At 32.5% G+C, this 23,222-nt stretch overlaps 1 protein-coding gene and 1 long non-coding RNA gene across 2 annotated transcripts; both read right to left on the reverse strand.

Moving 5' to 3' along the window:
* Window positions 1-1,138: 1,138 nt before the first annotated feature.
* Window positions 1,139-18,567, reverse strand: LOC111622965 (cytochrome P450 3A24-like). The gene is made up of 14 exons (XM_023365435.1): window positions 18,452-18,567; window positions 18,279-18,375; window positions 12,274-12,326; window positions 12,103-12,199; window positions 11,905-12,033; window positions 7,524-7,755; window positions 7,299-7,441; window positions 6,742-6,871; window positions 6,572-6,647; window positions 5,785-5,893; window positions 4,871-4,959; window positions 4,659-4,799; window positions 1,650-1,803; window positions 1,139-1,578 (listed from the first exon to the last, which is right to left on the reverse strand). The coding sequence occupies exons 1-14, from the start codon at window positions 18,511-18,513 to the stop codon at window positions 1,486-1,488; spliced, it is 1,605 nt and encodes a 534-aa protein (XP_023221203.1). The 5' UTR covers window positions 18,514-18,567; the 3' UTR covers window positions 1,139-1,485.
* LOC111622966 lies at window positions 9,636-11,007 on the reverse strand. Its single transcript, XR_002756373.1, has 3 exons — window positions 10,676-11,007; window positions 9,762-9,850; window positions 9,636-9,690 (listed from the first exon to the last, which is right to left on the reverse strand). It is a non-coding gene; the product is annotated as an uncharacterized LOC111622966 (long non-coding RNA).
* Window positions 18,568-23,222: the final 4,655 nt, after the last annotated feature.

Below are 23,222 nucleotides of genomic sequence, written 5' to 3' on the forward strand. Positions count from 1 at the left end.
GTCATAATAAACCACACCCTACTCCACTCACGTTAAGTCGATCATCTTTAGAATTTTGATTTTTATTCACAATAGTATTACCTGAAATTTAAATTGTTTTACGCTGTTATATAATCTGTGCAAGGATTATAGATTCAATACTACTACTTCTTTTTTTTTTTGTAGTTGCTATAGAAATTCAATTTTCAGAATTGTTTACTGTTAAAGACATTCAATATGTCACAATTTCGAAATTATATTATTCAAGGAAAGCGAGTGTATTTTTATTTCCTTTTATAGTAAAATTGAAAATACGATAAAGAATAATTTATATCAAATGTCTCATTTATTTGACTTGATATGGGAGATGTGCCAATGGTTCGTTTTAAAAGTGAAAACGGTACCATTTTCACTTTTATTGTGTCACTGTCTTAAACTAGACATTTTCACTGTCTAGTTTAAATCGAGAAAACTCAATAAAAAATTATACAAAGGAAATATTTAAGTATTGCATTGAATTTTTTTTATCTTTTAAAAAAATAAATAGCATATAAAAAAGCACAGTAAAGCGTTAGAAAGTTGTAGAAAATAAGAGTGAAAATGAAATAATAATTTGCTTTAAAAAGTTTTGAGATTAAGTTAAAACAAAATTTAAAAATCCAAAAACCAGTAAAAGGCATTTAAAAATAAATAATAAAAAAACTATAAAATGCAAAAGACTTGTTTTAGGAGTTATATGTGAGTTTTTAAGTATTTAAATGCCAACTACGAGTAAAACTCATTCGAACCTCAATCGAGATATATGATCCCCTACCCCTCTCCTCCTCCTTTTTAACTCACAATCTCCTACCAAAATTCAAAATTTTTGGTCCATGAGATCCTGAGATATAAAGCAAAATACAGGCCAACACTCACACATAGATACAGAATTATGTTCCCTGTTTTTTTTTTTTTTTTTAATTAAGGAATCTTAAAATGTTGAGAAATACAAAAACCGAAAGGTCAAAATTACATCAGATACAGTTACAAGTAGCTGGGATAGTAATTTAAGAAATTGAATAAAAAAGAAATTAATAATAATAAAATAGAGCATAAAATGCTTTAAAAAGAAAATTAAATAATATTGTATTTAAAAAATTCAAAAAATTCGATTATGATATCGTGTGAAATACAATTTAACATTTACCATATGTTGGAGTATAAAGTAGAGAAACGTCAGCAAAAGGCTGTCTAGTTTAAACTGTCTGAAGATATTTGTGGCAAGGTCAATCAGGAGGTTGAAGACCATGAACCGAATGATTCCTTCCGCACAAGTTCTCCTTGGCCTAACCAAGAAACTTGTTTGACATTAGTTCAACGTACGACAAACACTAATTAGAATAATATCGATCGTCAGTGTTAAATTTGGATGAAGAATTAGCATTGGATGCTCATCTATAATTAATACTCTAATTCCGATTTAAATTATTTTATCTCATTTTTTTTACAGTTTTAATTAGAAAATATTTATGGCTTCTGTATTGAAAGAGGAACTAGTCGAACGAACATTCCACTCTTGGGTGCGGTGACAGATACTTTGTACTCCACGTCTAGATTTGTCTGTAAGAATTAAAGTAATTATTTAAATTAAGGTTTATTTTGTTAATTTGTATATATTTTTTAAATTATACCTCGGAACTAGGAAGAATGCGGTAATTCAGCAGTAATTTTACTAGAATTAGTTTGATTTCTAAAAGAGCGAATCTCATTCCAACACAGTTACGTGGTCCAGCGCCAAAGGGTTGGTAAGAAATACCCATATTTGATTTATTTTCTGGTGAAAATCTGTATTTAGAAACGTAAAAAAATTAATAAATTTACTTTCTGAAAGTACATGTTATTAAGTTTTATTCTATAAATATTTCTAAGATAGAAAAAATAGAAATACATTAAATGAATATTGAGAGGAAGCTTATAAAATAAATATTTTTAAGAAATTGAAATTCTTGCTTAAACTATTACTAGTTTAGCCCTGTATGAATATTTTATACCACGATTTTTGCATAAATTGCATTTATCGATCGAGTGATCAAAGTTGAAGCATCAGCCTTCAGCTTTGGGTATCTGGATTCAAATCCAACTCAAATCCTCAGAAATATTCATAGAATATCTAATCTAGAAAAATTAAATTATAAAGAATAATTGACACGAAAATAAACCCTCTTTTTCGTGCCCATTTCGTGGTTCATTCAGATCAATGATTGGGACGACCGAGTGAGAGGAGCTTGATTCTTCCACAAAAAAAGTGTCAACAAATTGGATCATCATAAACACGTTTTGCGGAAGAAGCAATGCCCCTTGCCACTTGGTCCTCTCAACTGTGGGTCTGACTGAACTTATAACTGGGCACGAAAAAACTCTCTTAGTGCCTGCTGGATGGAAACAGAATTTTGAAAACTTATATATGTAGACATGTAAAGATTTTTATAATTTAGATAATTATCATCATCATCATCAGTTGGTTTTCATGAATTTTATTAACTTTCTCATCTCTCTCTCTCTATTCTTTGGTTTATATTTCTCTATTCTTCCAATCTTTGTCTACAAAGCAAATTTATGCACAATTTTCAGATTTTCAAGATTTTTGTAAATTATATAAAATATTTTCTTGTAATTTGAACGCAGTTTAGAAAGAAAATAACATCTTAAAACTATTCGATGAAAAATTTAAATTATAATTTTTGAAATAATTTGATTTTATATTTTTGTTTAATATTTTATTAAAAAATAATTTACATCATTTACCACGTGAGAAATATTCTGTTTCACAAATATTGGAACCATTCCAACTTCCCTTGTTCATAAAAACTGATCATTGTGAATTTATTTAAATAAAATTTTGTATTGCATTAATTTTATTGAAATTTATGTTAGAAAATTATCTTTTGTTTTAACTTGTAAAACATTTATTTATTTTGGCAAACAAAATTAGGATTCTTACTTTATTCTACTTCATTTTTATTGATTTAGAGACTATTTTATGTCATATAAATGCTTTTTTGCCACATATAACTTATTATGACATATTGATATTATCAATAATAATAACAATAACAATAACATATTTATTAAATTTAAATTTATTAGTTATATATTTTTTAAATTAATTTTTAACTCACTTATTCTTTCTTCTTATTTTTGTATTTAAATTGTTTATATATTTCGCTGTTTGAGAAAAATCTATTCATTATCAAAAATGTATAAGAATTACATTGATATACTATTGTATATTAAATATATGCTATATATAGCATAACCATATGAGTTTACAATATATTAATGTATATATAATATAGTATATGCTATGTGTAATAATATTAAAACATAATATAAAAGAGTATAAAGGAGATAAAGATTGCATAAAATAAAAATAGACAGCGATAATATAGTCTAAAGAATATGAAATATGGAAGAGATGATAAGTTCTGTTAGTAATTCATTTATACTGGGCTCCTGCAGATTTTGGTGAAGAGAAATAGAGTAACGACTTATTTCCCTGAAATAATCAAGGCATATTCAATATGATTGAGGTCAGGGGAACGAGTTGTTAGCCTCAAGGAACAATTCGACCAGTCTAGTTTGGTAAGGACGGGTATTGTTACCCTGTACTTATAGCACCCTCATAACACTTGACAAGATAATCAAGGATTTCAAATTCTATATCTCCGAGCATTTGAGAAACCGGTGCACATTCAATTTTGTGAGGCTATCCAAAATTACCAATCTAACCCGTTCTTTTGGGTTGATTTTAATGATAATAGAGTCATCATAACTTTGTCAGATAAACTGACAATGTATAGGGTGTTTATACCAGCAAAATGGAACATTATGAAGAACGAGCTGATCGGGAATCCGTGATATAAGGCCTATTCAATGTCGTCTAGAAATATTTAGCAGTCTAAATGCAACTAAATTCAGAGAGTATGAAAGACATTTCCATGAAAACTATTAGAACCAAAGCTCGCCGCGATGGCACTCTTGACACTGCACGCAACAAAAAAATAGTTCATTTGTAAAGATACTTAAGAAGTGCGGTTTATCGAGGACATGTTGCAAATTTGCAGTCTTGAAAGGCAGTATCACAATGCATGTGAGAAGCATCACAGGATTAACTGAAATCGGCCATTGAACACGCTGTTCATCGTCTTCAAGTGTTATTCTTTCAAAATGGGGACTGCACTGAGCACTCTAAGCCAATATCCTCTGCATGGCTAAGATTATGTGTGCTATATAAATAAAACGTTGCTTTTAGCGCTAAATGTGCCATAGCGGCGAGTTTTGGTACTAATTTTTATGGAAATATCACCCTACTAAATCTAGTTGCATTTAGCATGTTAGACTAGACTAAATGTAAATTGTCACTAGTCTCTAGACAGCTTGAATAGGATAATTAATTACTATCACCCGGTAAGTATCATTTTTTTAGATTGAAAAAAGGGATTTGTAATGCATGAAGCTTCAATTTTACTTACTGTGGAAGTTTGATAGTCAGTCAACATGGAGAATGGAGGAGTATCCTTCCTTCATCCATTTTGACAGACATTATAATAGAGATCTATGCCTAAACAAAAGTTAAAGATCCTGATCATACTCGAATGCAGATCCCTCAAAAAATAATAGAAAAATATCCAAAAATTTACCTGTCTGGTTTAAAATCTAAAGGATCTTCCCACAATTCCGGATCACGATGCAAAACCCAAATAGCAGCTTGAAAAGCTGTATTTTTAGGAAATACATAATCTTTATAGCGAAATTCTATATTACTTTTTCGAGTGACAAAACTGGAAAATGTTAACAATATTTAGTACAGAAACTTGAATGATATGGATTTAAAAATTTACATTTGCCTCACCTGATAACGGGAGGATAAATACGAAGTGATTCACTTACAACTTGATCCATATAACTTAAATTCATGATGTCATCATATGTTAATTCTTCCTGCATTTCAAAACAAAAAGTTAAAAAAAAAGTATTTATTTATAAAGTCAAACCTCGATATATCGCAACCATCGTAAAGCTGTACCCGTACTCATAAATATTAAATGGAGCAGTTTTATCATCTCTGAACTATTAAATGCGTTGTAAGATGGCTTGAATGAGAGAGCGTGTAAACGTGCTTTCGCCATTTTGCTTACAACTTTCTGTTTCATTATTTTGAGGTAAGGTGATTCTTGTTATCTTTCTATACATATAGAATATTATACTAGGCATGTAGAATATTACACTCTTTAGTCAATTTTTTTTTAATGTAATAGTTTCGATATTACACGTTTTCTTCATGACTTATGGTCCATAAACTATCATGATGCCATTACCCCGAAAGTGTTCGGCAGTACCTCACGACATTCTTTGAATTAATGTTGCAGATGACTTGACTTCCATTTCTGGATTTCTCAAGTGGGAGGCGAAGACTTCGAGAGCAGTAGGAAGGCAAGGTTAGAGGGAATCATCTAGACAATGTAGACAGAAGTTTGAATGAAAAACCTCCGATTAGGAGGTTTAGATCCTAATCTAAACATAGTAATCTTAGTTTAGAAGGCCGGGCGGCTAAAGTGGAAGCCATACTGCTAAACTATCTGTGCTGTAACATCTAAAATCTTCGTGTTATGAAGTTTACAGAATCACAACCTAAGAGTTCCACAATACCCGGTCTCATAATTGTATGACATATTTGGATTTAACGCAAATTTCAGAGTAAAATAGTAGCGCTAAATCGAGGTTTAACTATAATTCTAATTTTATAATTTAATTAATTTTTTTTACTTTTTGATGAAAGACATTTAACAATTCTTGTCGTAAATTTTCTTGAATATCTTGATGTGTCGCTAATAAAAATGTCGTGTAAGTTAAACAAGTGCTGGTAGTATGGTGCCTAAATTAAAAAACAAAAAGTCATGAAATTTATTGAAAAAACTATAAAAATTATTTATTATGAAATGTTTTATATTGTAATCGTGTATTTGTATCGTATCGAACTTTCTCGAACTGAGAAGAGCTCTATGGCTAAAACTCCTCCCAAAGTTTGTTACCATCAAGTGATGAGGAAATGGGGTAAATGAATTAATTTATGTTAATTATAGAACTTTTCCTGATGGCATGACATCAGGGAAAGTTTAAGTTGTGCGAGGTTCTGGACAAGCATAGGCTTGAAATGATTAGTGATGGTACTTACCACCACCAAGATCACCAAAGTATTGGGGTTTGTAATACAATACAATATTTGGGCGCAACCAAGGGTCCTCCTGGGAGGACGTTTTATGAAACTGGTCCTAATTTAAGTGTTAAACATGTGAAGAAAATCTGGAAAACTATAATACATGTGCCAGCCCGTTGATGAAGAGCNAAGAAACTAGAGAAGTGAATATGATATAAGAGAAGGAAATATGTAAATTGCAAGAAATTTATTTAACAGTAAAAAAATAATAGTTATAATGACAAGCAGAAATCAAGTAAAAATTGTTTTCTAATTAATCATATTTTATTTCCTATGAAAAATAACAGAAAACAGATATACTGTATATATAATATATATACAGTATATAAAACATACCCAGCTAGGAAAAATATCAAAGAATTTCCTTGAATTTCTTTATTTGTCATACGATGCAGTTTCTGTTCCGTATTTTCTTGTTTGGGAAAATATTTATACATTATTAATAATTATAGATCTAGTTTATCAATCAAAATCATAAAAGTAAATAAATTTTATTTAAAAATTACCTTGGAAAGAGATTTCTTTATTAGCCTTTGTAGAAGTGGAGTCTGCTGTTAGAGTTTGAATATCAGTTGATCTTAATTGCTCATTAGAGATTCCATTGTCTATCATTAATTGAATCAGATCACACCTTTTCTAAAATAATTAAGATATTTACACTACTTTTCATAATTTTTATGTATTTTCAAAGTAATAAACTAATCTAAGTTTTACTTATTAACTTTTACATATTTGAGACCATTCAAGTATTACTTCAGCAGTTTATAGGGAGGAAGGATTCGTTTGTATCTAACGATTTTGACGATGGAAGAAGGAAAGGTGAGTTTTTGATGACGTAAGGTTGAACCCTCCTCGTTTATTTTACTCTCTACTCATTACAAAATTACGTGAAAATGATTTCTGTGTATTTGGGAATGCTTTAAACTTCTGGCCTAATGACATTACTTGTATTTGCAGAAGGGCACTGTACTTCCTAATAACTGGTGATGAAGGGAAGGAGGAACTCATTTTTGTCGTTGTAATACTTGAAAGTTCTCTTTATAATTTTTAAACAACTAAAAACCTGTTTGTTTAATTTTCTTGCTTTAATAACGTCATTTACTGTTTTAATGAGTCTAGTTACGCTAGGAAGTTTAAATAAATATCGAAGATTATCATGAAGTACTCTAAGAATGAATACAACAGGTGAAGTATCTGGAAAATAAACTTGAGAAAAAATATTAATTTTATTACATTATATATAATAAAAATTACACGCAGTAAATGTTGATATAATTTTATATACTACCTGATATCCTTACGGATGGATCAGCCAAACTAAAGCTTACAGCAAATTCACAATCATGTACGAAACTGCTGTCATTGTTAAATTGTACATCAGTTTTAATTCCAAAATTCGTTTTTCCTATAACGTCCATGCTTAACTTTGTGTATAATTTGTGAATATCAACGTTACGAAGAGAATATTTATTTAATAGTTGCAAGAAGTCTTCCACAGAACTTTCCATCAGAGAATACATCTGTAAAAACGTTGTACAACACTATCATATCAAATCAATGGACTTTTCTTTATGTGAAAGTGTTATCCGTAAGATATTATTTTCCCCTCTCAGCCACACATTTCTCTATCCAAAGAGATTTAGACATTAGAAAGTATTGAAAGTGAAAGCTTTATATAAAAATTAGGAAACCATGGCCGTAATCATGGCAACAGCTTTCCGTTTTTTGGCTGCTTTTCCCTCTTTCCTATGGTCCTGAGGTGTATATGTAGGTGTATGTGTGTGTGTGTNTGGACAAGCATAGGCTTGAAATGATTAGTGATGGTACTTACCACCACCAAGATCACCAAAGTATTGGGGTTTGTAATACAATACAATATTTGGGCGCAACCAAGGGTCCTCCTGGGAGGACTTTTTATGAAACTGGTCCTAATTTAAGTGTTAAACATGTGAAGAAAATCTGGAAAACTGTAATACATGTGCCAGCCCGTTGATGAAGAGCGAATCAACAACCTGTGTTCAGTGGTTTTATCCTCTAGGCCACTGATGAGGTAGATAATATAGTCTAAAGAATATGAAATATGGAAGAGATGATAAGTTCTGTTAGTAATTCATTTATACTGGGCTCCTGCAGATTTTGGTGAAGAGAAATAGAGTAACGACTTATTTCCCTGAAATAATCAAGGCATATTCAATATGATTGAGGTCAGGGGAACGAGTTGTTAGCCTCAAGGAACAATTCGACCAGTCTAGTTTGGTAAGGACGGGTATTGTTACCCTGTACTTATAGCACCCTCATAACACTTGACAAGATAATCAAGGATTTCAAATTCTATATCTCCGAGCATTTGAGAAACCGGTGCACATTCAATTTTGTGAGGCTATCCAAAATTACCAATCTAACCCGTTCTTTTGGGTTGATTTTAATGATAATAGAGTCATCATAACTTTGTCAGATAAACTGACAATGTATAGGGTGTTTATACCAGCAAAATGGAACATTATGAAGAACGAGCTGATCGGGAATCCGTGATATAAGGCCTATTCAATGTCGTCTAGAAATATTTAGCAGTCTAAATGCAACTAAATTCAGAGAGTATGAAAGACATTTCCATGAAAACTATTAGAACCAAAGCTCGCCGCGATGGCACTCTTGACACTGCACGCAACAAAAAAATAGTTCATTTGTAAAGATACTTAAGAAGTGCGGTTTATCGAGGACATGTTGCAAATTTGCAGTCTTGAAAGGCAGTATCACAATGCATGTGAGAAGCATCACAGGATTAACTGAAATCGGCCATTGAACACGCTGTTCATCGTCTTCAAGTGTTATTCTTTCAAAATGGGGACTGCACTGAGCACTCTAAGCCAATATCCTCTGCATGGCTAAGATTATGTGTGCTATATAAATAAAACGTTGCTTTTAGCGCTAAATGTGCCATAGCGGCGAGTTTTGGTACTAATTTTTATGGAAATATCACCCTACTAAATCTAGTTGCATTTAGCATGTTAGACTAGACTAAATGTAAATTGTCACTAGTCTCTAGACAGCTTGAATAGGATAATTAATTACTATCACCCGGTAAGTATCATTTTTTTAGATTGAAAAAAGGGATTTGTAATGCATGAAGCTTCAATTTTACTTACTGTGGAAGTTTGATAGTCAGTCAACATGGAGAATGGAGGAGTATCCTTCCTTCATCCATTTTGACAGACATTATAATAGAGATCTATGCCTAAACAAAAGTTAAAGATCCTGATCATACTCGAATGCAGATCCCTCAAAAAATAATAGAAAAATATCCAAAAATTTACCTGTCTGGTTTAAAATCTAAAGGATCTTCCCACAATTCCGGATCACGATGCAAAACCCAAATAGCAGCTTGAAAAGCTGTATTTTTAGGAAATACATAATCTTTATAGCGAAATTCTATATTACTTTTTCGAGTGACAAAACTGGAAAATGTTAACAATATTTAGTACAGAAACTTGAATGATATGGATTTAAAAATTTACATTTGCCTCACCTGATAACGGGAGGATAAATACGAAGTGATTCACTTACAACTTGATCCATATAACTTAAATTCATGATGTCATCATATGTTAATTCTTCCTGCATTTCAAAACAAAAAGTTAAAAAAAAAGTATTTATTTATAAAGTCAAACCTCGATATATCGCAACCATCGTAAAGCTGTACCCGTACTCATAAATATTAAATGGAGCAGTTTTATCATCTCTGAACTATTAAATGCGTTGTAAGATGGCTTGAATGAGAGAGCGTGTAAACGTGCTTTCGCCATTTTGCTTACAACTTTCTGTTTCATTATTTTGAGGTAAGGTGATTCTTGTTATCTTTCTATACATATAGAATATTATACTAGGCATGTAGAATATTACACTCTTTAGTCAATTTTTTTTTAATGTAATAGTTTCGATATTACACGTTTTCTTCATGACTTATGGTCCATAAACTATCATGATGCCATTACCCCGAAAGTGTTCGGCAGTACCTCACGACATTCTTTGAATTAATGTTGCAGATGACTTGACTTCCATTTCTGGATTTCTCAAGTGGGAGGCGAAGACTTCGAGAGCAGTAGGAAGGCAAGGTTAGAGGGAATCATCTAGACAATGTAGACAGAAGTTTGAATGAAAAACCTCCGATTAGGAGGTTTAGATCCTAATCTAAACATAGTAATCTTAGTTTAGAAGGCCGGGCGGCTAAAGTGGAAGCCATACTGCTAAACTATCTGTGCTGTAACATCTAAAATCTTCGTGTTATGAAGTTTACAGAATCACAACCTAAGAGTTCCACAATACCCGGTCTCATAATTGTATGACATATTTGGATTTAACGCAAATTTCAGAGTAAAATAGTAGCGCTAAATCGAGGTTTAACTATAATTCTAATTTTATAATTTAATTAATTTTTTTTACTTTTTGATGAAAGACATTTAACAATTCTTGTCGTAAATTTTCTTGAATATCTTGATGTGTCGCTAATAAAAATGTCGTGTAAGTTAAACAAGTGCTGGTAGTATGGTGCCTAAATTAAAAAACAAAAAGTCATGAAATTTATTGAAAAAACTATAAAAATTATTTATTATGAAATGTTTTATATTGTAATCGTGTATTTGTATCGTATCGAACTTTCTCGAACTGAGAAGAGCTCTATGGCTAAAACTCCTCCCAAAGTTTGTTACCATCAAGTGATGAGGAAATGGGGTAAATGAATTAATTTATGTTAATTATAGAACTTTTCCTGATGGCATGACATCAGGGAAAGTTTAAGTTGTGCGAGGTTCTGGACAAGCATAGGCTTGAAATGATTAGTGATGGTACTTACCACCACCAAGATCACCAAAGTATTGGGGTTTGTAATACAATACAATATTTGGGCGCAACCAAGGGTCCTCCTGGGAGGACGTTTTATGAAACTGGTCCTNGTTACATCCTTCTAACAGGAAAAGTAACTTTCGTTATCATGGAATTATAACAAAACCTGCCAATTCAATATAAATGGAAAAAAAATATTATGTGGAATTGAACGAAAATGAAAATTTGCTTGATAATTCAACTACCTTTGTTGGAGAACAATAAAAACACTACACTCAACAAGCCACCAATAAAACTCAACTGCCTAACCTATAACCAAAGTCTTCTTTTAATTTGTTTTTTAAAAAAAGCGCTTGACAAACTTGCCCCGCATGCCGAAGTTGCCCCGGTCTCCCCTATATAATATGTATGTATGTTCACGCAGTTTAAATAACTCAGGGGCTGCCCATAAATTACGTATAGCAAGAAATGGGCGTGTGAGAATGCAGATATCGTCATGATGTATTACAAAGGGGTGGGATATGTTTAAAAAAAGTTACGTAATTGCTAGATCTTGCTTAACTCTTGGGTAGAAGAATAAATCATTTTTGTTTCTGAAGTGTTACATAGTGAATTGTACTATTTATGTCACTACTTCTTACATGGAATTAATGAAATAATGTAACGTTCACTACCCCGTGCTACGTATTACTCCTTAGTACAATTAAAGATGTTGATCGAGAATATGCGTTATGTAATTTTGGTGAAGGGTATGTGAGACAGCGTTACGGAACGTTACAGGAAATGGAATGGTAGTTGAAAAAATAATCAATTATATGAAGAATACTAACCTGTTTTAGTTTCCCTGATGTAAAAGTTGGTGTTATAATGCTTCTATTTTTCTTCCACTTTCCTCCCCTATTAGCTACGATAGAATGTCCAGATACTAGGCTCGGCATGGTTCCTTTAGGAACTACTACCTAGGTATATAAAAAATTCGAAAATGTACTTAATTTTATAAAGTAAATGTGTAATGATAATGGCTTTACTTTTCTGTCATTAAAATCGGAGAAATACTTAATTTGTATCAACTTTAACAATTCTATATCACTTGTCAAAATGAACGGTCTGCAACCGATGTAATATCTAAAAATTGGGTGATGATGATTATTATTTTACAATTATAAACTCTACTGCTACAAGCGGAGAGGCACACTTACCCAACGATCTTTCCATATTTTTCAATCCATAGACGATGACATTCTGCTAATCCCTGAAAAATATTAGATAATATTGATCATTTGTAGTGCAATAACAATTTCGTTTAGCCAAAAAAACATGCTTTTATTGTTCTAAAGATATTACTAGGCACTTGTCTTTTTCATTTGCAACGTAACTTGATTTATCATTTCCACTAATCATTTACACAGAGTACTACGACACTAATCATTTACAGAACCACCATTAGGGTCATCAATCCGTAAGGAATAGAGAGGACACCATGTCCCTCCCCAATATTTTTGTATTAGCAAATTGACTCCCCTCCAAACTTATTTTGTTTTTACCCCATACTATATAAATTAGAAGTAAAAACGAGTACTATGCACAAATGCACCTTATTTTTATATAAACTCAAAGCCTGACAATGAAAAATTTATCTCACTTATTGCCAATGATCCGACCTAATATATGTACTGTACAGATCGACGCTAATGAGTACCACGACATATCAACTTACATAATGCCCACCAGTGGCCGAGTGAATAAAAGCACTGAACATTAGTCGTTGGTCGTGGGTTCGCACCTTACTAACAGGATGGCCACATGGTGATCCGAGTTTTCTTCACATGTCAAATACTTAAATACAGGTCAATTTTTCTATAGAAAGCTAGGCAAATACCCCGTGGCATTGTGCCCGTGTGTTGCATTGCTTTATACTATTAATCTAATCTACTTACACAATAGTTAGCTTTAGAAAATAAATAAATCATAAAAAAGTCACAATCTCACATTGAAAGATAAGACCAACAGGTGATAATCTCCAAAAGTAGACTACAAGATAAGACAAAACATCAAGGCAGACTCGAACCAGATCCACAATAAAACCAAGAAAATATTTCATCGCGCACTTGTGATCAACATTTTCGAAAATATTGAATTTCTAGTTCAACAGTATTTAAGTGATTTAATAAATGATCAAACTTTGATTTTGCGCCACCATTTGTTTGTCTCTGAAACTGGTACTAGATCGAGTGTGGCGCTAAGCTGAAGTACGTGGAAGAATAAGAATTATACTTAGATCCACACAAAAATCTCAGTTTGAGAGCTTAAAGTCACATGATTTAGTAATTATAACATCGTTTCCAGTATACAAGCGTACATTTAATAATTCACAAGGCTCATCAGTGGCCAAGCGGTTCTATACCCTGAATACTGGAAGTTCTGTCGTGGGTTCACAACTCTCCAGGACGGGCTGGCCACGTGCCGTTTTCTGAGTTTTCTCCACGTCTTTAATTAACACCTGAATAGGGATCAGCTATGCTTAAAAAGACCTCCCGGAAGGCATCCCCCTAGGCAGATCGCTCAAGTGTTGCGTTGCCGTAACTTAATAAAACAAACAAATAATTCACAGCTATTATAAACCTTTAAAACTATTCATTAGTGTTTTTGCTATTTAGAGGGTTGCTCTATGGAGATTTGACTATGTTCATTTTCTAATCTTATAAACTTGTCATGAAAGAGGATGTTCAAGAAGATTTCGACATAAAATTGAAGATTTTGGTAGGAAGAGAAAACTACATCAAATATTCTCGACCTTCGATTGAAATTTAATCTAGTTTTTGGCCTACAATTGTTTCAAATATCTATAAATTCCTACTATCGTCCGTCTGTCTGTTCTTGCCTAATCTCGAGAACAGAGTTAGATAGATGAAAGTCGAAACCAGATATGGAAATCTTAGGAACAGGATGCCCCGATTAATTATATACAAATTTCCGGTCTAGAACGGAAGTCACGTGAATTCAATTTTAAAATTTTTGCATGAATGAATTTTTAAATGGATATATTTGTGTTTTTTAAAGGACTTTTTAAAATTCTGGCGGCATGTAGCCTAAAAAGGAAGGTCGGTCGCCATGAATATGTATAGTCTGGAACACAAGAAATAAATGATGGTCCCTTTTGAGAAGACTGTCTTTAATTTTATTAATATTAATAATCTCCATCGGACGAAAAAATTTACAAATGAATGGATTTAGATAGATGGCCTGCACGACTGTTGTTACCAGTAAAAGTAAAAAAATATGATGTACAGAAGCAAGACTCATTTGAGATGGAAAACATATTCTTAATTTATTCAATTTAAAATATATGACTAAAAACTGCAGCCCGGCATTGTGATGATTTCACAATAAATCATTGTATATTTTTTTTGCACTGTCACATATCTAACATCGAACGAATCGCCAGATTGCTTTATCGGGCTATTAAAGCTAAATAATTACTAAAAAATTTGGCAGGAGGAAGGCCGCCATCTCTTGTCAAATATAATAATTATAAATAGATAAATTTATTTTAGAATATTATGGGAGAAAACATCGGCCCGAACAGGAACCCGTAACTCCTATATACTTCTGTAGGGGGAAATGTCTGCCGGGAGGACTTCCTGTGGGAAACTAGCCTCTATTTAGGTGTTACAAACGTGAATAAAACCTGGAAAACTTCACATGGTCAGCTCGTGGGCGAGGCGGAACTCACGACCAACTATACGCCTAGAGCCCACCAGTATCCACTTGGCTACTGGGCTCTAGGCGTATAGATTACAAGGGTTCGAAATATTACAGCTTTTACGATAGACTCTTGATTCATTGCCTTGCGACTCGAACAAATAATAATAATAGATCAGGATCCATATATATATCCTGATCTATGATTGCCTCTCTGATTCTGCGTTGTATGGCAACTGCTAGACACAGTTGAAAAGACTGCGATTGCCCTCTTGCACTTCATGTGGGAGGGGTAGAGGAGGGGTAGATCGGTCTATGTCTTTCTTAGAGATGCTATGAAAATGACATAAGTTCATTTCATGGGTTTTTCGCGTTTCTTTCACCAAACTTATTTGCAGGCCCTATCAGAGGCCAGTAGGTCCGTATGGCTCGGATCCATTTTTTGCTCTCTTTTCGCTCTGTAAGCACTGAGATCTAGATTTTATATCTCTCGTGGATTCAAAATATCAAACACTAAAAATATTGGTCTCCTCAAGTTCATTAATTAGAAAATCTCCTGTATACACATGCGTTAATGTATGATGTAAATATAACGTATACAAAACGTTTGTAATATATACACCTAATATACACCTACACGGATAATGTATACAGTTATAGTTACGCGATCATTGAAAGTAGCTTGTTAAATAAAAATAAACCTATATCTACGAAAAACATTTTGTAATATTTGGGTATATATATATACCCAAATATTACAAAATGTTTTTCGTTATTTTTTTAGTTTTTGATATTTTGAATCCACGAGATATAAAATCTAGATCTCAGTGCTTACAGAGCGAAAAGAGAGCAAAAAATGGATCCGAGCCATACGGACGTACTGGCCTCTGATAAGGCCTGCAAATAAGTTTGGTGAAAGAAAAACGAAGAACCCATGAAATGAACTTATGTCATTTGCATAGCAACTCTAAGAAAGACATAGACCGATCTATCCTCTACCCCTCCCACATGAAGTGCAAGAGGGCAATCGCAATCTTTTCAACTGTGTCTAGCAGCTGCCATACAACGCAGAATCAGAGAGGCAATCATCTCATTGTCAGTTCAAGTCCCAGGGACCGATAGCACTCGTGGAAAAGCCATACAACAATAGTCCGGAATCAATCCGGATCCCCGTGAGCAGCAAATCGAAGGTAAGTCACAGCAGATATCCGCCAGACAACAATGTTCACATGATGTTAGTTAACTGATCATCAGACTATTTTTAGACAGATTTAAAACATTATTTTTGTACTTCGATCTTTTGCAATCTTATTTATTCGAAAGATTTCTCAACAAAAATGAAATACTAATACCTTGGCCTCTTTGTGCTCTCTGAGCGGTAAGGAACCTAAAACCACAAAAAAAAAAAAAAAAGAAATACTGACACCTACAATCATAGACGTAAACTGAAAGGGTCCAGAATCCGTTATTGTAATACATTAGTAATTTATTAATACCGGGGTTCCCAAAAATTGAAGGATTCTTCTTCAATCCAGTTTATATGGAAATTCTAGCCTGTTGGCCTTTTCTCCGACGTACACCGCTTTACGATTATGTGAAGCGGTTCGATCGATATATAAAACGTTCTAATGCCTCCACGAGCTGGCGAGGAGGTAGGTCGGCGTGTGCCCAGTAAATAGGTGTGAGTGTCCGGACGACTGAGAAATCTATAGATAAAAGTGCGACCGAGATCTTGACGGGCCTCCTCATACTTCGGACAAGAAATCCAGAAATGGCGGGATGTTTCCGGAGCGCCACAGAAATTGAAGGATAAAAACGTTGTCCATCCTTTAACTTTGGGGCCCAGCACAAATTAATATGTTAATGGGTGCTGAATGGGTTCAGGTGCCTTAGAGTTGACACCTACGCGTACAATTTAAAAAATTCTGAGTAAGAATAAATAAACGCTGGTTCTGAGAAAAACCAAAAGGAAAATTTTAAAAATATCCAGAAACGAGTTGCTTAACTTTTCCGGCAACACTTAAAATTTCGATGGCGCCATCTGTTATCATATTTTATTTAAATATGATAAAAATTTAAAAAGTTTTAAATTCTGTTAACTATTATAAAATGGCAAAAAGCTTAATTTTGAGGGTAGGGATGGATTTTATATAAAAAAAAACTGTAAATACTAATAACGAGTAAAATCGTCCTTAAATCGGACTCTACTAAAAATATACACGACCCTCTTTATCTCGCCACTCCCTCGACCTTTAACCACTAAAATTTAATAGAATCAATTCCTCTAATACACAACCTCCCTGACAAATTTCATAAATTTTTGACAAAAAGCACAGGAGTTTTTAAGCTTTAAAAAGGGTGAAAAAAATCGTGCAACACATTTTATATTCCAATGGAATGATTTGGTTTGATTTGACTAGATAAAGCAACAGATGGACGATCTATCAAGGAGGTTACTTCCCAACAGGACTTACTATGAAAACTGGCCTCTACTTAGGTGTTAGATCAGATCAAACTTTTTCTAAATTAAATAAACAATCCCTTATTAAATTTTGTTTATTTGGGACTATTCAAATATTACGTAAGTTGTGTGGTGTGGCAGGATTCGTTTGTATTTAACGATTGCGGGAAGAGAAGGGAAGTCTTTGATGACGTAAGACTACACCCCTCGTTTATCTTTCTCTCCAGTCATCACAAAATTATCTGAAAATAATTTCCTTGTTTTTGCGAGTGATTTAAACTTCTGTCCACGCAGCCAGCCTACGAACCTACGACCAGTTAAAATTTAGTGTGTTATAGATAATTTACGACTTGTATTCGCAAGTATAAGTATAGATAATGTATTTTCTTTGCAAAATTGTAACAATTAGTTATAAAATAAGAAATCAATTTAGTTTTATAATGGACAAAAATGTTTTCTCTAGCTAAACAGCATAGAATTGCTTTTTAGAATTATGACTAGGTCAGTTTGCACATGAGAGATATATGGGCCTCAGTTCCTCATTACCCGGTCCCCAGTTGTGAATCTGACTTAATCCACAATAGGCACGAAAAAAGCCCTCTTAGTGCCCACAGGGTGGAAAGAGTTGAAAGGAGGCTTCACAGGTCGCGGGTTCGCGCCTCACTAACGTGGAATTTTCCTGGTTTCTTTGTGTCTAACACCTAAAGGGAACTATTTTTCCACTAAAGCCCTACTGGAAAGCATACTGTTGAGAGATCGTCTGTATGATATGTTGTTTTAACTCATCAAACCAAATCTAAAGGCTTAACATTCATCTAAAGAGCTTATATTTATTTATTTTTAATCATTTAATATATACTTAGAAAATAAAATTACCTTACAGACAATTCGTTATCGCCCACAAAATAATTACTTTATTTATAAAACATTAATCCGCATCATTTCATAAATCAATTATTTTAATTTAAATACATATAAATTACGTAAGAAAAAAACACTTTATTTTCTTAAAATTACCTAAGAAATTAATTACTTTATTACCTTCTCATCTATCTCCTTCATATTTCCTGTTATAAAATGAGGTGGTGGTCCAGGAACGCCAATTCTTTTAAAATATGTCATTCGTTGTCTTTGCTTCCTGAAATAAAAATTTTCATGTTTAAAAGTCGAATTTAATTTCAAATAATTATTAAAGTAGGCATTTATTAACATACCTAAACCATGAAGCAAATATCAAAAGCAGAACAGTAGAAATTAATATAATAATAATTTCCATATTTGTAACAGTACTTGGTAGGAAGAAATGCAGTAAACATCTATTCAAGTACAGTACATGTGACTTGTGTCCTCTTAGTCAAGGTCAATGGCTTATTTTTTATATAAAAAGTTCAATTGGATAAGATAAATCAATGTATATACCTTTACCTACATTTTACTAATATCTTAAAACTTGATAATTAGTTACATTTTAACAATAATTTATTATTATTTTTTCATATATAAGCTACTTTAATTTTGAAGAGTTACTGTGAATTGACAAAGGATGAATGATAGGTGCCCTTTTTATAGCGTCGATGGACCAAAAGAGAATAATATAGATCGATTGGAAGGATGACAAATAGCAATGGTTCCGCTTGAAAGATAAGGTAAGAAACGACGTCAGAACTTCCTCATTCACTTAGGATAAAAAAAAAGATTATTGAATTTTTGATTATTCCCTATAATGATAGTGGACAAAACACCCAATAAAATCCCGAAGTTTTTCTCTTCTTTCTTCCTCCCTTTTATTCAAAAATAAAAAAATAAAAAATGTACAACGATATGAGCTTAAAACTTCGATAAAATAAATCACTAAAAATTAAACTGGATTAAATTGTAAAATAAATCACTAAAAAATTCGATAAAATAAATCACTAAAAATTAAACTGGATGAAAAAAATTATAGACCAATAAATTCCAACTGTCGCCTGTCTGTTGGTCTGTCTGTCTGTCCTTCCTTAATCTCGAGAATTGAATTAGATAGATTAAAATCTGAACCATTCATGGAAAGGTTAGGTAAAGATGACCCCGATTAACTATATAAAAATTACCGGTTTTAAATTACGGGATTTTTAATTCCTGTATCACGCGTTTAAAATGGCGTAAAAGTTCGTAAATCAAATGGTTAAAATTAAAATTTCAAATGGATATCGGTGATTGGCTGAAGAAGGAAAACGAAACGGTAATACATTTGAATTTTGAAATGTTAATGACTTGATTAGTCAAATGTTCATTTCTTTGACCAATCATAGTTGATTTATTCATCTAATAGCCACACCTATTTGTATTTCACGTATGCTTCGTCCAATCATCTGATGGGGCGTTGCTTTTTTTTTGTATTAAACTCTTCTGTAAGTACTTAACTGAAAAATTTCAGTAAGAAAAAAATAGATATTTAACACCGAATTTCTTGAAATTTCCATTTATCCCTCGTTTATTAAATGAATATTTAATGTGTAAAAAGTAAACTAGCTTATTCTGAGCACGTAAATATTAATATTACATTTAAAATTCATTAAAATAATATATTTTGTGAGAAGAAACCATTAGAAAAAGCATGTTTCGACTATATTAATTAAGTAGTTGGGTCGAGTCGCATCACAGAAGCACGAATCTTACTACTCGTAATAATAACAAGAATAATAATTAATGTTTTAGAATATAATAACGCTAAAAAATGTAATTGCAAAATCTCGGCGCGTCGCATTGTGTCGCGTCGAGTCGCGTCGCACCGAAATTCTACAATTACTTTTTTTTTGTTTTGTTTTTGTAATTCTATTAGCAATACGAAATGATGTAAATATTTTTAAAAATATTTTATTTCGTGAATTTTTATACACTCATTTACCTTTTTATTTTTCTAGTTTATCTTGTAATAAATATATTAATTTTTTAAATCAGAAAAGTACGTTTCGTCTATCGCCGCCATTTTAAATAAGCGCGCGATGCAACGCGTCGCTTAACTTCTCTCACACTTTTTTTTTTAAATAAAGAAGGATTTGTATTATGAATAAAATAAATAATGCAAATTTTAAAATAACTTGAGTTATAATGAGGGATGTTTTTCTTGATGATAAGTGTATTAATAATTTTTATAGTAAAATCGAATTTAAAGTCGAGTGTAAAACTGTTTTATACGCGCGCGACGAAATTTTATCGTAAACAAGGCGAGTCGCGACCGTTCGCGTACAGTACATAAGCGCCTTACTACTTAACACTAAATAATTCACTTAGTATAAGACATTATCAAATTAATTACAATAAAGTAACTAAAGGTTTTTTTTGTTTGTTTTATCCGCGCGTTATGCGAAGTAAACGCTTAAACGCGCGTCATCACGCATCAGTGACGCGTCAAAGTCAAGCGATGCGATGCGTACGAAGCGTTTTATTTTTCTCAAGATGATATCTAAATTCTCTTCTAAAAAGCCGAATAAAAATGATTTTTTTGTGNATAAATTTTTAAGAATTTATTAAATTAAATTTATTTAATAATAGAATTTTGCTCAATTTATTATTATTCACTAGATATATTTTTAATAAGTTTATTTGGTCAATATAAAGTCTCGTTTTTAATGCAAAAATCGATATAAATTCTGAAATGTCTGTGAATAATGTGTTCATTTTATGTAAATTGAAATTAATTTTTGGAAAAAATCAAATAAATCTTTAAAGATAACATTGTTAAAATCATATTCAAGATTTATATGGGGCAGTACATTAATTACGTGTACAACAGTTCATAGATCCTCCCCAACATTAAAAATATGACTATTCTGATTCATATGACTAGTATAATAGCTTATAATAAATTCGTATGCCACTGATATCAATAAAAAATGCCACATACACAATGTTTCGACTCCCTCCATCCATCGTGTACACTGACGTAATTTTTGCCCTCTCTCTTAAATCATACACACAATTAATGTAGGGCCCCATTGAATAATATTAGATCTTTTAAATGTTTCAAGAAGGTAAACTACCTGATCCCCTTGAGACACTCACTATATTCAACTAAATAAATACAGAAGAAATACAATAGAATAAATATATAACAAATAAATATTTGTTATATATTTATTCCCACAAATGTGCCAAATGATTCAGTTCATATCACCATGAGCAGAAGCCCAGAGGAGGCAAAAGAAAACTTTTTTGGGTCCCTTTACAGTATTTTTTCATTTAATTCCTTTACTATAAATTAATTTGCTGCAGGACCACAATATATATTTTACCTCAGGCCATCGTTACTCTGTGAGCAGTTCTGGCTATGAAATGATTTGCGAATGTATAGGTACTGTACTATACACTAAATCCTGTGATTATAATCTCGATCCATTTTTGTGAAAATGATAATAAAATCAATTGTTTGCAAGTTGTGTGAAGCATGCTGACTCAAGAAAAGAGAAGCGACATGATTTGCAATTGAATCGATTAACATACATGAAAGTACCATCAAATCTTCCTGTTCCATAGTCTTCAAGAGATCGGAACATATCACTTGTAGGCGACATAGTCCTTCTTCCATCCTCCAGTTTATGCAATATTTGAACACGTTATGTACGTTTCATGAGTTTCTAATGGAGGACCATTAGAAACTCATGAAATGTACAGTACGTAACTCTTTACAGTGAGCATCCTGTTCAGTTTTCTGGCTGATGACAAACTGTGTGTTATTGCAGTTTCTACAAGTTGAACCGTTTCTTGCGATATGGTGGATCATCTTGTACATTACCCGCTCACCTGAATTTGTTAACGAAATTTGATATTGGTCCTGGTGGGTGCAGACTTTTTGAATTTCTAGGTAAAGTTTGTCAGTACTTTCGCGTCACGTACATCAATCTACTGAAATATGCACAAATCGCAGTGAATCTCTCCTAGCATGTTTCACACGACCTGAAAACAAATCATCGTGTATAAGTTTCATTTACATAGTATTTACGAAATGCACGATGAAAGATTATCAGTTACCATTACATACTCTAATTAGATTAGGAGTCAGAATGCGTTAATAAAATAAATAATTATTTTAAATTAACAGCGTTGATTGGCTATGCGTGAGATATAATTTTTAGGAAAAACTTATTTAAATTAATGTAAAAATTTTAGTTAAAAAAAGTTAAGAGAAATAAATTTTAAAAGGTAAAATAGAACAGCACTGTAACGAAACCGGATGTATCGCCATTATCATCGTTCAGAACAGAGGTAAAAAATCCAGATCTGCTTCAGAAACTGGAACTGTTGAAACTGGTCGAGTGCGGAATTGTTCAGTCGAAATTGCTTAGTCTGTTGGACTAGACCAGTCGGACCTTCGTCGGTTTTATATGTATAATAGAATATTTGTATCTTTTTTATTTCTATTATTAGGTTTTTTGGTCGATCGGCTCCAAATTATTCTTGCTTAACTTGGACTCAGGAAAATATAGACTAACATGAAACCTGACCATTTTACCTCCCGATTTCATCCCTATTATTTACGCCTAAACCCCTTTGTCCGATATGCACCAAATTTATCACAGTTATTCTCTGGGATTGACAAAAATATAAACTAACATGAAATATGGATACCCTAGTCTTCGCCGAATTCTAATAAAAATATACATTTTTAAAATTTAACTTAAGGAGATGGAATAGATCCTCAGCAGGACAAACAGTTTAACAAAAACCTAGTTTATACCGGAGCCATTAAAAAATTATTGGCGAAACGGATTGAGGCGCATATATATTCTTTTTAAAAAGGATCTTTTCTCCACCACCCTAAGTTTTTAGGCGAGTGAAAATGACATTGAGGTATCCAATGACCACGCTCGCATTATACATCCCAGCTCCGATTGGTCCAACTTAAAATATCTAGAAAGGTAGAAATTTTCAAGGCCTCCTTTCAGGCATTCCCACAAATAAAAGTCAAATGTGCTGACACCAGAAAAATGTGGTGCCACAAGACCT

Source organism: Centruroides sculpturatus, unplaced genomic scaffold (assembly GCF_000671375.1).
Source record: "Centruroides sculpturatus isolate CEXI.00-Female unplaced genomic scaffold, Cexi_2.0 scaffold289, whole genome shotgun sequence".
NCBI classification, from domain to species: domain Eukaryota; kingdom Metazoa; phylum Arthropoda; class Arachnida; order Scorpiones; family Buthidae; genus Centruroides; species Centruroides sculpturatus.

Excerpts from the sequence above, each read along its gene's own strand:
- LOC111622965 (XM_023365435.1), bottom strand. The coding sequence starts at position 18,513 with ATGGAAATTATTATTATATTAATTTCTACTGTTCTGCTTTTGATATTT. Across the intron at positions 4,800-4,870 it reads ATTTATCCTCCCGTTATCAG|TTTTGTCACTCGAAAAAGTA; the intron begins GTGAGGCAAATG and ends AACATTTTCCAG. Across the intron at positions 1,579-1,649 it reads GCATTCTTCCTAGTTCCGAG|ACAAATCTAGACGTGGAGTA; the intron begins GTATAATTTAAA and ends TAATTCTTACAG.